We start from the raw sequence: 15,467 nt of genomic DNA on the forward strand, positions 1-15,467 counted from the left end.
ATGGGCCCGCGTATTTTGGCTCCAGTAGGATCAAGCGATCATAACATTGTGCAATGGTTACCTAGTTTGGGAAATGTAACACGCGCAAAGCCCATTAAGCGCCTGGTACGTCGGTACCCCCGGTCTGGGAGGTTGGTAACCGCACATGACTGGCATAGTGAACTTGGTTCCACTCCAACGGCCGATGATTTTGCTGCCGCCTTTACATCACAGCTAATTTTAGCGGTGGATCTTACATTCCCTCTGAAAACCTTAAAGTGTAACCATAGTGACAAGCCTTGGATTACTCCAGCCATTAAATTATTAATTAAAGACCGACAGAAAGCCTTTCACAATCTAAACCTGCCCCTGTGGCGGTCACTAAGGCATAAAGTACAACAAGAAATTGCAGAAAGAAAGAAAGCATACTATAAAAACAAAGTCCAGGATTTAAGGAAAGACGACTGCCGCAGTTGGTGGGGTACTGTCAACAGACTGACCGGCAGGTCCGAGAAAGCAACGTCTTACTCGCTGGAATGTGATGGTAAAGTCCTGAATGAGATGGAGTTAGCTGACACCTTAAACAGATTTTATGTTTCCGTTAATGAGGATATTCCACCTTTGGATGCCACTACAATACAAGCTTTCTTATTGGCCGAGACTTGTGTTCCAACTATCCAGCCCCAGGAACTTTGCAGGAAGCTCTTGGCAGTTCAACCTTTCAAAGCACAGGGACCTGACAATGTGCCATGTCGTATTCTGAAAGAATTCGCCTATGAATTAGCGGAACCTGTCACCACAATTTTTAGTGCAACCCTTGCTTCTGGAATTGTTCCTGCTATTTGGAAAGATTCAAACGTTACACCAATTCCAAAGATCCAGTCTCCTACATATGAAGGTGATTTTAGACCTATATCCCTTACGCCCTGTCTGTCTAAGATTTTAGAGGACTTCGTGGTCACGTGGATGATTGACGATATCAGGAATGGGATCAGCTCTAACCTGTTTGGTTGCTTAAATGGTGCATCCACCGTTTTTGGCCTCCTTGACATAATGCATACCTGGTTGTCCTATCTATATTCACCTAATAAACACCTCCGCCTTTCCTTCTTGGACTTTTCGAAAGCCTTTGACCGTATTGGTTACAATGTCCTGATTAGAAAACTGGTAGATTTGGGTGTTAGACGATGTCTAAAACCATGGATCATTAGTTTCCTCTCATCATATCATCATCATCATATCATATATCTTTATTTACCCTCGAATTTTTAGAGTAGCTTGGTGTAGCTAATTTCTCCGAGCATTTACCCTCCCAACCATGATACATCACAGAAGAAAGACCACAACACCGGGAACTACATGCCCTACTCTTTGCGACAAGTGTGTGGGTTCTTTTACGTCCCACAGGATTATGAACATTGAAGGGTTGTGAGACGGGACCTCCGGCTTATCGTCCTTATCTGAGAAGACTAGAGAGTCTAACCATTTGCAGATGTAATTACAAAGGCAGCACTCTCTCCTCAGTTATTTAAAGACCCTGAGTGTTGGTCCGGCCGGAGTTGAACTCACGACCTCCCGCGCGACAGCCCGGTGCTTAACCAACTGAGCCACCGGTGCGCGGTCAAACCAAAGACAACGCGTAAAAATTGGAGAAGCGTTTTCGAATTGGCTGCCAGTCAATGCCGGGGTACCCCAGGGAACTAAACTGGGCCCTATCCTATTCCGCATTATAATCAATGATTTATCCATATCTACCCCTGAGACGAATCTCTGGAAGTTTGTAGATGATGTTTCTATTTCGGAACGTCTTACTAAGAATGGTAGTGCGTCCTTTCAGTCTACTTTAACACTGTCAGTTTCTGGGCTTCGATGAACCTGATGAAGGTTAATGCTAATAGGTGTAAAGAGCTGCGTGTGTGTTTCTTGAAAGCGATCCCTCAGCTAACCTCTTTTACGAATTGATGGACAAGTACTCGAAACAATTCGTTCGCACAAGGTTTTAACTTTGGTTATCCAGGACAATTTCAAATCGAATGAGCACATCTGTATGATTGTTTTCAAGGCATCCAAGCGTCTGCACATTATCCGTGTTCTACGTAGAGGTGGCGACAATGTGGCTGATCTTCTTGTTATCTACGTCGCTCTCATACGTTCCGTCCTAGACTATTGTTGCCTGGTTTGGCATAACGCCCTTCCCGCCTATCTGTCTAGTGAAATAGAGCGGGTCCAAATGCGAGCTTTAAGGATAATATACCCTCGATCCTCATACCAGGAAGCCTTACAACTTGCTAAAATCGCTAGAATTGAAGATAGGCGCAATGATCTCTGTATGAGGGCTTTTGATAAAATTACCAAAGGCGGACCCTTGTCAAAACATCTAACCCCGATAAGGTCTATGGCCCATGACTATTTCCTTAGAAATTGTACCGCTTGGACGTCTTTTAAATGCAGAACCGAGCGTTTTAGGCGAAGCTTCTTCCCTAGTACTGTCCTAATGGCAAACACAACATCTTTTAAAATTAATTGCTAAATGTTTCTTAGTATAACTTTTCTTAGTAGTTATGATTGAAATTTATGTAACTCTTGTAGGTTTTATAATTTTTAATTACTTTGTAAACCCAGTCACAATAAGGTTTTTGGTAATTTCCCGAACCTTGTAAGCATATTGTAATTAATTTTTAATGCGAGAATGTGTTGTTAAACATCTTTATCTTTATCATAATTCTTCATGTACTTGTTGTTCGCTTTGTCATAACGGTTGGCGATGTAGCTTATTCCGCCTCTGATTCCTTTCTTGATGTCCATCAGTCAACAGATCCAATCCTATGTTTGTCTTTTTCAACATTGCATCCCAAGACAATCCTGGACTGGAGAAATATTGACAAAGATCCAACCGATAATGCTGCAGACAAGTCTTTCTGAAGTTTTCGAAGACATCTGCCAGAAAAAGAACATCCGACCTCAAATACAGATCGTGGAAGCCACCCATGTTTTTTATATTGAAAGTGCTCCAGACGTTCTGAGCGTTTTTGTATTTAGTACTAATCAGAGATGTGCTCATCATTCAAAATTCTGTAGAACTCATCTTTTGGTGAAAGTTAAGTTTCCTCGAATCTTTCGAACGAATCCATTTAGTCATAAGAATAAATTCCTTTTCCATCCATTAGTTTGAACTCTTCTTTGTGTGTCAGCTGTGTGTTTGAAATCTTCATCAAAAAGATTCGTAGCGATCTTTTCAAGACTAGAGCTCATAAACTGAAAACTGTCGATGATGAAGACCAGATTCCTTCCAAGCATAAAACTCATGTACTTTTCCATTTTGTCTGGAATGACGTTAATTGGAATTTATTTTCGTTCACCTTTTTCGTTTACAGTTGTATGCTTGTTTGCGATGGCTCCAATTTCTTTCATGATGAAGTGGCTGTCGTATCCTCGCAGGTTGTGAAAGATAACAGGCACCTTTTTAGTTATCTTGAAGTTTGGTTAGCTGATCCTTTGAACTTGCCAGTGATGTGACAGTGCTCTCTGACTTTGATGTCGGATTCTTTAAATGATATTTCACAGATATGACAAGTTGTAGATTTTGGGAAATTGTTTTCTTCTTCATCTGCCATGCGAAGAGATTTGTTTAAATGTTTCACGATTGTCTTTTTGCAATATTTAACTTCTTCTAACAATCTTTCCATGAACTCATGAATTGCGTTTTCCTCTGAAGACGTGCACTGGTTTGCTGAACTTATCATCGTAACAGCAAACAACCTTGTATCCATATCCACATCCAATGTGTTTGTGATATAGTTTAGTGAAGGATTTCGTCTCTGGAACACAACCGCCGACTTTTTCTGTGATGGCTTCGAAGTCAGCGTTGATCACGAAAGGAACAGGTAACTGTTTGAAATGATTTGAGAATTCAACCTTCGAACCTTTTTCAGAAATTTTGATTGCTTTTTCTCCGTTCAACTCAAGACCGTTTTCTGCATGCAATGCTTTCAGCATTTGGCTTCCGAGGAGAAATGCTGAAGGCAGTACATGCAGAAGTGTTTCTTTGTCCTTAGTTATGCTGTGCATTAATATATTGAAATCTCTTATCAGCACGTAATGACTATTTTCATCTTCGGTTAAACAACAGACTCATCTCGTCTTCGAACTTTTCCCTTGATACATGAAGTGGAAACTTGTGTCCTGCTTCAAACCCGAATAGGTTAATTCGAAAGCTGTTCTGTCTTCCAACTTTCTTAACGTGTTTTAGCTGTAAAGCCTCCCAGCGAATTCTTGGTTGGACCTGCCGATTCTCTGAGCATCCTTTGGTTTAGGGTTGAGATGTCTGACATGGCACCACTGAAAGCATTCATCGTCATCGTTCTCGAAGACATCTGCCAGAAAAAGATACAAATACAGATCGTGGAAGTCACCCATGTTTTTATTTTGAAAGTGCTCCAGACGTTCTGAGCGTGTTCGCATTGCTCATCAGAGATGTGCTCATCATTCAAAATGCTGTAGAACGCATCTTTTGGTGGAAGTTTAGTTTCTTCGAATCTTTCGAACGAATCCATTTAGTCTTAAGGATAAAGGCCTTTTTCATTCATTAGTTTGAATTCTTCAATAGCTGTCTTTTTGGCTTCCTCCTCTTTTTGTTTATCCTGTAACCGAACCTCTTCGGCAGCAAACATTTAATAGATCAGGGATTTCTCGTGAGCTTCAAGAGCGGCTAATCAAGCCTATACTAGATTTCATCAGGAAATACATTTTATTAAAAGAAGGTTTGGAGTTTTTTTTATTCCATGTTTAGCCGCTTTTTTGTCGAACAGAAACGCTGAGGCGTACTAACACCTCTCTTCGGATTTAGCATCGCGTTTACGGCTGAAATTTGCGTTTAGTCAAAAATCAAAGAAACTTGTTGGTTTTGATTAATTTTTGTCTTCCCTCTTGTCTACAGATGATGTTGAGAAAATTCTCCAAAGAGAGAAGCAAGTTAGAATAAGCGATTTTTCATTCTTACACGATGCCGTAAGTTGTTGTTTCACGAAAACGCGAAGCTAAATCTCTTTGTTATATACCTAGACTTTCGCTCAACAAAACGAGCACTGTGATTGGTTGATTCTTGGTCACGTGGCCCTGATCAAATTCAAATGTATCCCGACCGGGATACAATTCCGCAGTTGTTGCCCGCCCCGGATGTTTTGCGCGATTGTTGCACGAAAAGTCTAAATATATAACAAAGCACTTAATGTCTGGTCCCTCGGGAAACCAGTTAGTTTTGTTTTCCTTCGAGTCCTGATGTTTCTCTCGACTTCGTCACGGGAAACATGAGGACTCTCGGGAAAACAAAACTAACTGTTTCCTTCGGGACCATATTTTGTATATTGTAACCCCATTGGTCAACTTGGCCTTGCAACAGCCTACTTGCGAAAAATACCGGAAACTCAATTTATTTTTATATTTTTAATTTTCAGAAATAAAAACTCACGGTCCCTTTTCTATCTCCACGAGTACTCTATCATTTGCCATCTGACCTAAATTTAAATGCAACTGCTTAAAATTTGTTCAACGGAATAAAAATGGACAAGAGATCAACTATTTACAAACTGTTGGTTTTATCAACGGAGTTGATAAATGTAAATTGGCCACCGTACAGAGATTCTAAAAGCTGACGTTTCGAGCGTTAGCCCTTCGTCAGAGCGAATCAGAGCGAATCGCTCTGACGAAGGGCTAACGCTCGAAACGTCAGCTTTTAGAATCTCTGTACGGTGGCCAATTTACATTTATCAACTCCGTTGATAAAACCAAATTTTTGTATACTACTTCCCCACCGACGCAGCACCACAGTTTCTTTAGAAACTACCCCTTCATTTATTTATAAACTTGACATAAGAACAAAGAACCACTAGTTACAAAAGCTAAGAAGACGTATTCATAAATCTACGCCGTTTTACGCCGTTTCTGTTTTTTCGGTTTTAATATCATTCATTTGTTTGAATTCGCGAAATATCCGCCCATATGTGACCTATACAGAATTGATGACAACTTGCGCTGAAACGTAACGGTTATTGTTTCAGCTGTAAACCTCTTTCGCGCGTACATGCATGAAAGCACGCCAGCAGTGAAAAAGGAATGCTCTTGGTTTATCTTTTTGTCTGCCTTAACTAATCATTTTTTTCAACCTGTTGAGCCTGTACGAAACTTAATAGTAACCATTGTTATGACATCCACTGTCGAGGACATTCTTCTCCAAAAAATCGCTCTGACAGCTTGTCTGAACTTGGGCAACCTCCATGCATATATAAATGGGTCGATCAAGAACTTAAGAAACAAAGTAGTGTCAACTGCTATGTTAGCGATTGTAGCTTTAACTTGAGCTTCATAAGTCCCAGGGACGCAATAAAGTGTTAAGTACCACATTACAGTCACTGGAACAGTAAACACCAGGAGACATGTTGTGAGTAGTAAGCTCACCATTGCGAAATATCGCTGGTCTTTTCTTCGACGGTACTCCACAGCGTTTGCAATTCTGGTTTCAGCAAACTGGTCGCAACGTGAGAAGGCAATAAGGCTTTGCCTTACTTGACGTCTATATGAGACATGAAGCAATATGTAAGCAAAAAGTATAAGAGCATGTATAAGGGAAAGATTAATAAATACGTCTAGTTTTTGAAAAATCTTTTCAGGAACTCCCATCAGCAGCAAGGTCGAGAATAAGAGAGAATAGATCCAGATTCCGCACACGCAAGCCAATACTCTCCTGCCAGTGATGAACTCTTTATGCCAAAGAGGAAATGAAATGGCGATCAGTTGAATCCAGGACAGAAACAGGATTGTCAGGAAAGACACGTTCATCGTAATGCTAGAGAGAATTCCTGCCGCTTTAAGGATTTTGTTGTACTCCTCGTTGGTGATAGTGTTGCTGTAGACTTTGAAGTAGAAGTAAGCGAAAAGGGGTTCTACCACAACGCCGGTGAGAAAATCTGCAAGCGCTAAACCGGTGATGAAAATTGTTGGCGGTTGACGAAGTACTTTAAAAGGATCTTGATACAAAGCTACGAGAAGAACACCATTTGCCAAAGTGGTTACAACTGATAAAATGGAGAGATAAACTGCGGAAATCATTGAGATTGTGAGAAACTGATTCCAAAGATCCCCACCGCCTTGGGCAATTGTGTCGCCAAGAGCTTTAGATTCGTTCAACGAATAGTTCATGTTGTATGCAACGAAAAACATCGTGTCGACAATTTGTTATGCTTAATATGATCCTCGAGAGCTTGAAAATTTACGTGTTAAGACTCAGTCAGAAATCCAGGGGAATGGCCCGGTTTTTTTACCGATGAAATATTAGCACTTTATCTGTGCAAACATGCACATCATTTTCGTCATGCGGGGATTTTGTTTCAGATTCGTTTCAGAGGTTGTGAGCAAATACAATGACAAGCAGTCTTCTTTCAGCATCAAATTTGACACTTGTTTAAATTGAACACAATTAGAATAAATTCGTGATGAACATCCCTGGATAAACTGGCAAGAGTCCTGCATGATAACTTTTTTATATTTTGCTGGTGTACTTTGTTGGTTCTTTTCGTTTAGTATTTCTTTAAAAGCCAGTGCTAATGCAAGTGTAATGCGAGTGACATAAGTTCATTGACAACTGAATTTATTACAGTTCAATGCCCAAAGAAGAATAATAATGAAAAATTAATTTAAAAAAAAGGAAAACATACGAATATATAATAAAAAAATAAAAAGCTATTTGAGTTACGCAAATGACAAAAGACCGCATTCAAGGCGAACGAACAAATAACCGTTTACGTAGCCTCAGTACATATGTAGACGATAAAAAATAAACATACGAAAATCGTTCAGGGTAATTTAAGTGATTTAATGTACGAGGCATCACTGAAAAAATTAGGGGAATCCGCGAAAAGATTCAGTAACATGCGAATATATTATAAAACGTCAAGAAGCCTTTGGTGTTACGCAAAAGAGGAAAAGACCCCGTTCAAGGCGAACGGGGAAGTAACTATTTACATGTGCTTTAAACATACACACGATAATGATTACAGCTAGCAAAATCGTGGAGTCGTGTAAATATGAAAATGCACCTGCAAACCGGTTGGCTCCGGCTGGTTCATATAGGTCCGCCGTGTAGAGGATCACAAATAAGAAATGTAAAAATCGTTCGGTGTAAAAAAAAAAGCATGAGGCATAAAAAATTACTGTAATCAACAAAAAAATTCGGAAAGCTCATTTTCTTGTTGAAATCCAAAAGGCTGAACAAGGATAAACTTTGTGAAATCTGATAATTGATAGCGAAGGTCAGGCGCGGAAGCGCATTAGAGGTTCACCATAGGTAAGATTTTTTTGTGCAAACGAGGCTTGGTGGTGAAATTAGCTGGTCAGACGTCATCACGCATAAGGCCTATTCTGACACATGGACGTTCCAACTTAAATTACTGCATATATAAAGTCCAAGTAGTTTAACACTATTCGCAGTCTCTAATGTCTGACCGTTTACACTTATATACTCATTCTTTGAAAAGCTTATGCTGAGTTCTTAGCATTTCCTTTCATTCAGTTGAAATCCATCATCCCTTGCCTGTCTTACAAGATCGTCTACTACTTGCTGGATACAGCTCCATTGACCTTCCCTCACCACTTTAGATATTGTAGTATCGTCCACATACTTCCACATATCTTCCTCACTTGCGTTCAAATCATTAATCATTATTAAGAATAGCCAGGGTCCTAATTTTGTTCCCTGAGAGACTCCAGCTGGAATGAAACGCCACTCGGAAAAACAGACTTCAGCCAGTTTTACTCTCTGTTTCCGATCCTTGAGAAGTCGACAATCCAGCACCAAATGTGGTTCGGGATGTCATATTCCTGGAGTTTCGGAACCTTGATGTTGTGATCAATAAGATCAAAAGCTTTCCGGAAGTCAAATAACACCACTTTAATTGGGGTCCCGTTCCCGTCAGTGCTGACATACCAGTTATGGGTCATGCTTACAAGCGCATGCGTTGAGCATGATTTGGGTATTGTCCCAAACTACTTATCGTCGATCTTCTTTAGCACGGCAGGTTTAACAAAAACGTTTACAACACAGTCCTCGGCGATCTTGGAAAGAATAGGTGTAAGTGATATGTGTCGAAGGTGCTTGTTTACATCACTGATATGTCTCTGTTTGGGGACAGAGATGATATCTGTATCTTTCCAGAATGATGGTAGGCAGCCTTCGAAAAAGAAGGAGTTTAAAATGTCTCTAACAGGCGCGTTCAAGAGGCCAGCATTCCCCTTTAAGAGCCATCCCGGGATACCGTCCTGCCCTTGTGCCTTGGTTGGATTAATCGCAGACAACTTCTGGAACATCGAGAGCTCTGGATAACAGTGTGACCTCCTTATCCGTGGATGTGCGCCATGGCGCATTCTTATCCACACAAAAAGGGTTATGGGTAATGGGTTATACCATTGGGGCTAGGAAAGCTGTATTAATGTGATTTGCACGGTCATTTGCTGACAAACCACTAGCACACTGTATTTCTTCGGCTGCGATTAGCAAAGGTTTTTAAGTAGAGAAAATAATATATTGCCTCTTTCTTGGCTTTTGGCGAGCTGACAATAGCTTTGAAAGATAGCGTAACATCCATGCGATGTGTTCCTTCAACTTGAACCAGGAAGAGAAATATTGTATCATCTGGTCTATCGTGTGTGTTGTCACCTGCAGAAGCAGTGAAAGTTTTAGCTTGTCTATTCAGTTCTAGATCTTCGTCATCGATTGTCACATGAAAAAAGAGCTGCTGAGGCGAGTGATCTTCTGTTTTCCACAGAAAGTCGGGTCCCTTTTTCCATCGGGTGTTGATAAAGGCTCCCGGCTGATAGACCTCTGGATACGTCATCCGCCACGTTCGGTTTAGTATTCACGCACTTCCATTGGCTTAGCTGAGTTGTTTCACGGATGAGTGCAATCTTGTTCGCGACGAACGTTTTTTAAAGGCCCACATTCGCCCAAAAGTCATTGCGCACCGTGTACTGAATTTCGTGTAACACGAAATTACCTAAATATCTGACATGTTGTTTCCCGCGTGATTCGCCTGAGTGCCTTTAGTCAATCACATCATGTATTTGGACAAGTCGTTATTTGAAAAACAAAAACAAACGACCGAAATGACTTTTGGATGGAGGTGGGCCTTTAATCTTCCTTCTTGATTAGAGGTATATCCCAGCATGCAGGTATTGTCAGTCCAATATAGAACTTCATCGATGGGAAAATTGATTTCTCGGAGAATCATAGTGCAAGGATGTCCTTCCACAAATGAAACAAGTCCTCCATGTTCGTCTGGCCACGCCTACAGATATCACCGACTTTTGGAAGACAGAAGCCATGGGAGTGTCTGTTTCGTCATGCACCTGTGAAGCAGGGAAGATGTCCAAAGAAGAGAAGGCAGAGCTAAAGCTAATAGACGAAAGCTGTAAACTTCAAGGAAAGGGTTGGCTTAAGAAGTACCCATGGAAGAAAGATCCCGCGTGTTTACCCGGCAACAACTATACGCAAGTTTTGAAAAAGCTGGAAGCAACCGAGCGACGCTTGATGAAGAAACCAGAATACGCCAAATTGTACGGGGATCAGATTAAGGAAATGGAAGAAATGCGATTTTCCAGAAAGTTAACAGAAAAGGAAATTGAAGAGTACAAGGGACCTATACATTATGTGGCGCATCACGCTGTTGTTCGTCCAGAGAAGAAAACCACACCTATAAGAATTGTCTTTAATATCTCACCCTCTTTCAACGGTCACACGCTTAACGACTACTGGTTTAAAGGGCCAGATATACTTAATCATCTCTTTGGCGTCCTCATACGATTCAGAGAGAATTATCTTGCTTTATGTGGTGACATAACAAAGATGTACCACATGATCGCCATACCAATATTTGACCAACACGTACACAGATTTATTTGGAGAGAAGGAGCGAGAACTGGATGTCTACGTGAAGACTGTTCTTACGTTTGGAGACCGTCCTGCACCAACCATGGCAATAACAGCGATGCGAAAAACGGCAGAGATGAATAAAGAAAGCAACCCAAAGGCAGCTGAAGCAATCATAAAGAATGCTTACGTCGACGACATTTGTGACTCGGTCCAAAACGTGGAGGAAGCCAAAGCTACGACGTCAAGCATAGACAAGGTTTTCAAAACAGGTGCCTTTCATATAAAGAAGTGGATTTCACATGCAACCTTGCTAATGATAGTAATTTAGAAGAGGTCGTACTTGGCAGCGAAGCAGAAACGTAACGAGTTTTAGAACATTCTGGCTCCCTGAAGATGTCATATCACCTGATGCCACCCAATCTAATAATGCAAAGACGCTCATTCCTCTAAAGCTAACGAAGAGAATTCTCCTGAGTAAACTGGCTGGTATCTTCGATCCCATTGGCGCAGCAACAGCAGTTCTCATCAAGCTAAAGGTTGCTATGCAGGAGCTATGGCAATTGGGATTGGATTGGGATGAAGAAGTGCCAACGGAAGCAAGACAAAAATGGCTCAAGTTGCTCGAAGAATTATCAAAACTCAATCATATCAAGTTCGATCGATGTCTCACACCTTCTGAAGCGGTTGGAGCTCCTAAGCTTATCAGTTGTGTTTCGTGATGCCCCATGCCAAGCCTTTGAAGCCTTTGCCTATGCCAGATGGAAGTTTGGTGTCAGATCCATTGCTGCTAAATCAAGGGTTGCACCTCTAAAGGAGTTAACGATTCCTCGTCTCGAACTACAAGGAGCTGTATTAGCATGTCGCCTCGGCAAGACCATATTAGAGGAATCACGCCTGACCTTTGAGGGGGTACGATATTTGTCAGACAGCAGGGTTGCACTAGCCTGGATTCAGGGTCCTTCACGAAGTTAAAAGCCGTCTGTGTCATCTCGAATTGGAGAGATACAGAGCACCTCAGAGCCGTCAAATTGGTCACACTGCCCAACAGAACATAACGTCGCAGATGATATCACAAAGGGTATCACCATTGAAGAAATGAACGGCAGATGGATGAAAGGTCCAGAATGTCTGCAGACAGAGGAAGCACTTTGGCCTGTGGAGACAGGAAGTCCTGATTCAATTGAAGTGAATAAAGAACGACAGAGGATCCAAATTGCTTGCCCTTGCTTGTTTGAGCCTATATTAAACTGTGAAGATTTCTCAAGTTGGAGAAGACTTATCCGAGTTATTGCGTACGTCAGGAGATTCTGCCAGAACCTTCGCAGCAAGCTAAAACGAGTCGGCTGTAACCAGAAAGGAAACGTGGGTCCACTCAACGCCTTAGATATTGAAGATGCAGAAGAATATTGGGTTAAGTTTGCCCGGTCTGGTTTACTTCAAAAATGCAGAGAGGAGATTTCAAAACATTGACGCCATATGCTGATGAAAATGGAATCATAAGAGTTGGTGGTCGAGTCGCTCCATCTTTGCTGTCTTACGATACACAAACACTGGATATCTATGTTAGTCACCCGTCAGGCACATCAGTATGGTCATTCAGGTGTTGCTGCCACCACGGCAGCATGCAGGCGGAAGTATTCGATTGTCAGAGGTCACAATGTGTCCAGGATTGTCAAGCGTAAATGCACCTTCTGTCGAGAATTTGAAGCAAAGGATGAGACCTAGTTGATGGCTGATCTCCCTTCATGAAGATTGCAACCCTACACACCACCCTTCCATCACACCAAGTGCGACTATTTTGGGCCCATCAAAGTAAAGCTTGGTAGGAACAAGACAGCAAAGCATTATGGAGTGATTTTAACTTGTCTGAACACACCTGCAGTCCATTATGAACTAGCCACAGATGCCAGTACCATGGACTTTCTCCAAGTCCTACGAAGATTTTTCTCCTACCGGGGTTATCCAAAGTTAATGATCTCGGACAACGACTCTCAAATGGTTGGAGCTGAGCGTGAACTTCATGATATGATCAAGGGTTGGGAAGGCAACCAGCTGAAGGAGTATTGTGCTGACAGAGGGATGAAATGGCAGTTCACCACGCCTTAAGTCCCTCACCAAAATGGTTGCTCAGAATCTATTGTGAAGTCTACGAAGTCTGCATAAAAGAAAGCAATAGGAGAAACTATTTTGATGCCGATGGAGTTGTACACCTGTCTTCTTAAAGTGGCCAATCTTTTGAACCAGCGCCCAATTGGAAAGCTATCAGAAGATCCCAACGACGGCACGTATTTATGTCCAAATGATATTTTTCTAGGAACAAGCACAGTCCCACAAGGACCGTTTCGTGAAACTTTAAACCCGTGCCAAGGATTTGAATTTTGTCAAAAAATCGTCGATTCATTTTGGAAGAAATGGTCAAGAGACGTTCTCCAGCATATGGTTCCCAGAAAGAAGTAGAATACAGGAAACCGAAATGCCAGGGTTGACGACTTTATCATTGTGCCTGACCCCAGTGCCATCAGAGGAACATGGATGAGAGGAAGAGTAACGCAAGTGTTTCCAGGTGAAGATGGGCTCATGCGAAATGTTAAAGTGAAAACTGGAACAGGAAGTTACCTCCGTCCCATTACCAAGATTTGTGCTATTCATGCAGCAGAAGGCTTTTGAGATTATGAATGGAAAATTACCATTTCCCATTGCGGGGGGGGGGGGGGGGGGGGGAATGTTTCGCGTATAAATGAGCAAAGGAGACTGGACCTAGACTGTCAAAGGTCATGTAATCCGACCCGCCAAAAATGCTACTTTTTTCATGTGATTGTAATGTTAGGATGCAATAGTTCTTGTTCCGCTGCGATTGTATGTATTTTTAAATGTCTAGACTGGCTTGGAAAACGTAAGTTTTTAAATAAGGCTATAAATTTCTTCTACATTAATTTCGATCAGAGTTTTCAATTATGAAGGGATTATTGTTATTTTAATACTTTCGATAGCTTCAGATTATTTTCTTCAAATAAATCCTGAAAACCCAAACTGTCCTGTTTAACTTCGTTGACTCAGTGGCCCACTTGGGTGTGAAAATGTTCAAAGTAATGAAGAGCAATTCCACTCACAGACTCTCGCAAAAATTTGAAATAGTAAATTCCCGTAAAAGGAAATTGGTGTTTAGATTAAGAAAGGCAAAGACGGAATTCGGAAGGCAATCCTTGCCATTTAGAGGACCCATTCTTTGGAATAGTCTCAATAACGAAACAAGGGATTTAGATAATGTAAATAAGTTTAAGTTAGCCTTGAAGAAATCTTGATCAGGTAAGTTTTATAAAAGGAACTTTTGTTAATTTACATAAGAATTTAGACTATTTTATTTATATTTAAATTGTAATGCCCAGCTTCGTGATTGTTGTTGTTTCATTGTTTATATATATTTGCATTGTGTACCCTATTTTTAAAATAGCTATGTAATTTTAGTAGTTTTAATAATTATTATTATTAGTCCTGTAGATATAGTTTTTAATAATAATGTGATTTTGTATAGTTTTAACTGTTTTAACTGTATTAGTTTTTAGGTCCACATCAGCCTATGGCTGCCATTCTTCATTGACCTTTCAATAAAGTATGTATCCTCTATTCTGATTCACCGCTAAAGGCGATCAAGACCATACATATACATGTATTATTTAATTAGATGGGATCAAGATTCCAAAATACTGTAACAATAAAAAGAAGCCTGAGACACATGAACATACCAGTGGCTAATACAGTGAGCTTCGTCTACTCGTATACGATGCCTATCATTTTTTCTTGTAAATTCGGAGGACAGCATATTTCTCCACATTCCATTTTGCAGTTGGTATTCCAGCGATCTGAACGTAACGCTACACTCTCCATTCTCGATCGCAACATTTTCCTAGCCAACGGAGTCAGTTTTGATTCCTAACGCTTGCAGGGAATTTGCTAGTCTCCTGTTAAGCTCACTAATGGCGAAATAACAATACCTACTGGCTTCGCAACAAAAGGGTTATTGAATTTGGAGAGTTCAGCGTGAACTACTGGAGCAATCTGGAATATCAGCGACTTGCCAAACCCCGTTGGCAAGTTTACCAAGACATCTTTCCTGGACATTAAAGCCTTTATTCCTTTTTCCTGTTGAGGGAAAGACCCGAATACGCAAGCAAGCCTTTTCTAAAGCACCGTTAACACCTACCTGGCATCTCCCGACATGTTGTTTTCATCTGAAGCACATTTGTTTCTGAAAGTGTAACATTCCCTGTTATTGGTGGAAATTAGACAATTTATATGACGTCAGGAACAAGCTTTCCAAGTAAATCAGACGGGGAAGGGAGTAGAGTGCGTGACACGAGCGACCTGGACCGTCTGAGAATGAGGCTATGGTCTATTCCGCCCTTTAACAACGGTAAAATGTGACTTCCAGCAACTGAGTCACAGGAAGAAGAAGGCTGAATTTACAGTGCTAGTTTGCAGGCATGACTGAGATACTAAAAAGCCTTGGATCTCGTTTATCTCTAACAGCAATGAGCTAAGAGCCACAAACTGAATACAAAACAAATTTTAG

General features: G+C 41.0%; 3 protein-coding genes across 3 annotated transcripts; 2 read left to right on the top strand and 1 right to left on the bottom strand.

Moving 5' to 3' along the window:
• LOC138002418 (uncharacterized) lies at window positions 1-3,495 on the top strand. The gene is made up of 2 exons (XM_068848461.1): window positions 1-983; window positions 3,354-3,495. The coding sequence occupies exons 1-2, from the start codon at window positions 1-3 to the stop codon at window positions 3,493-3,495; spliced, it is 1,125 nt and encodes a 374-aa protein (XP_068704562.1).
• A 2,345-nt stretch (window positions 3,496-5,840) lies between these two features.
• Window positions 5,841-7,286, bottom strand: LOC138003038 (cannabinoid receptor 2-like). The gene has a single exon (XM_068848987.1). The coding sequence runs from the start codon at window positions 7,192-7,194 to the stop codon at window positions 6,136-6,138; it is 1,059 nt and encodes a 352-aa protein (XP_068705088.1). The 5' UTR covers window positions 7,195-7,286; the 3' UTR covers window positions 5,841-6,135.
• Window positions 7,287-10,279: 2,993 nt separating this feature from the next.
• Window positions 10,280-11,038, top strand: LOC138002419 (uncharacterized). The gene has a single exon (XM_068848462.1). It carries the CDS (start codon window positions 10,280-10,282, stop codon window positions 11,036-11,038), a length of 759 nt encoding a protein of 252 aa, XP_068704563.1.
• Window positions 11,039-15,467: the final 4,429 nt, after the last annotated feature.

Source organism: Montipora foliosa, chromosome 5, assembly GCF_036669935.1.
Source record: "Montipora foliosa isolate CH-2021 chromosome 5, ASM3666993v2, whole genome shotgun sequence".
In the NCBI taxonomy this organism is placed as follows: domain Eukaryota; kingdom Metazoa; phylum Cnidaria; class Anthozoa; order Scleractinia; family Acroporidae; genus Montipora; species Montipora foliosa.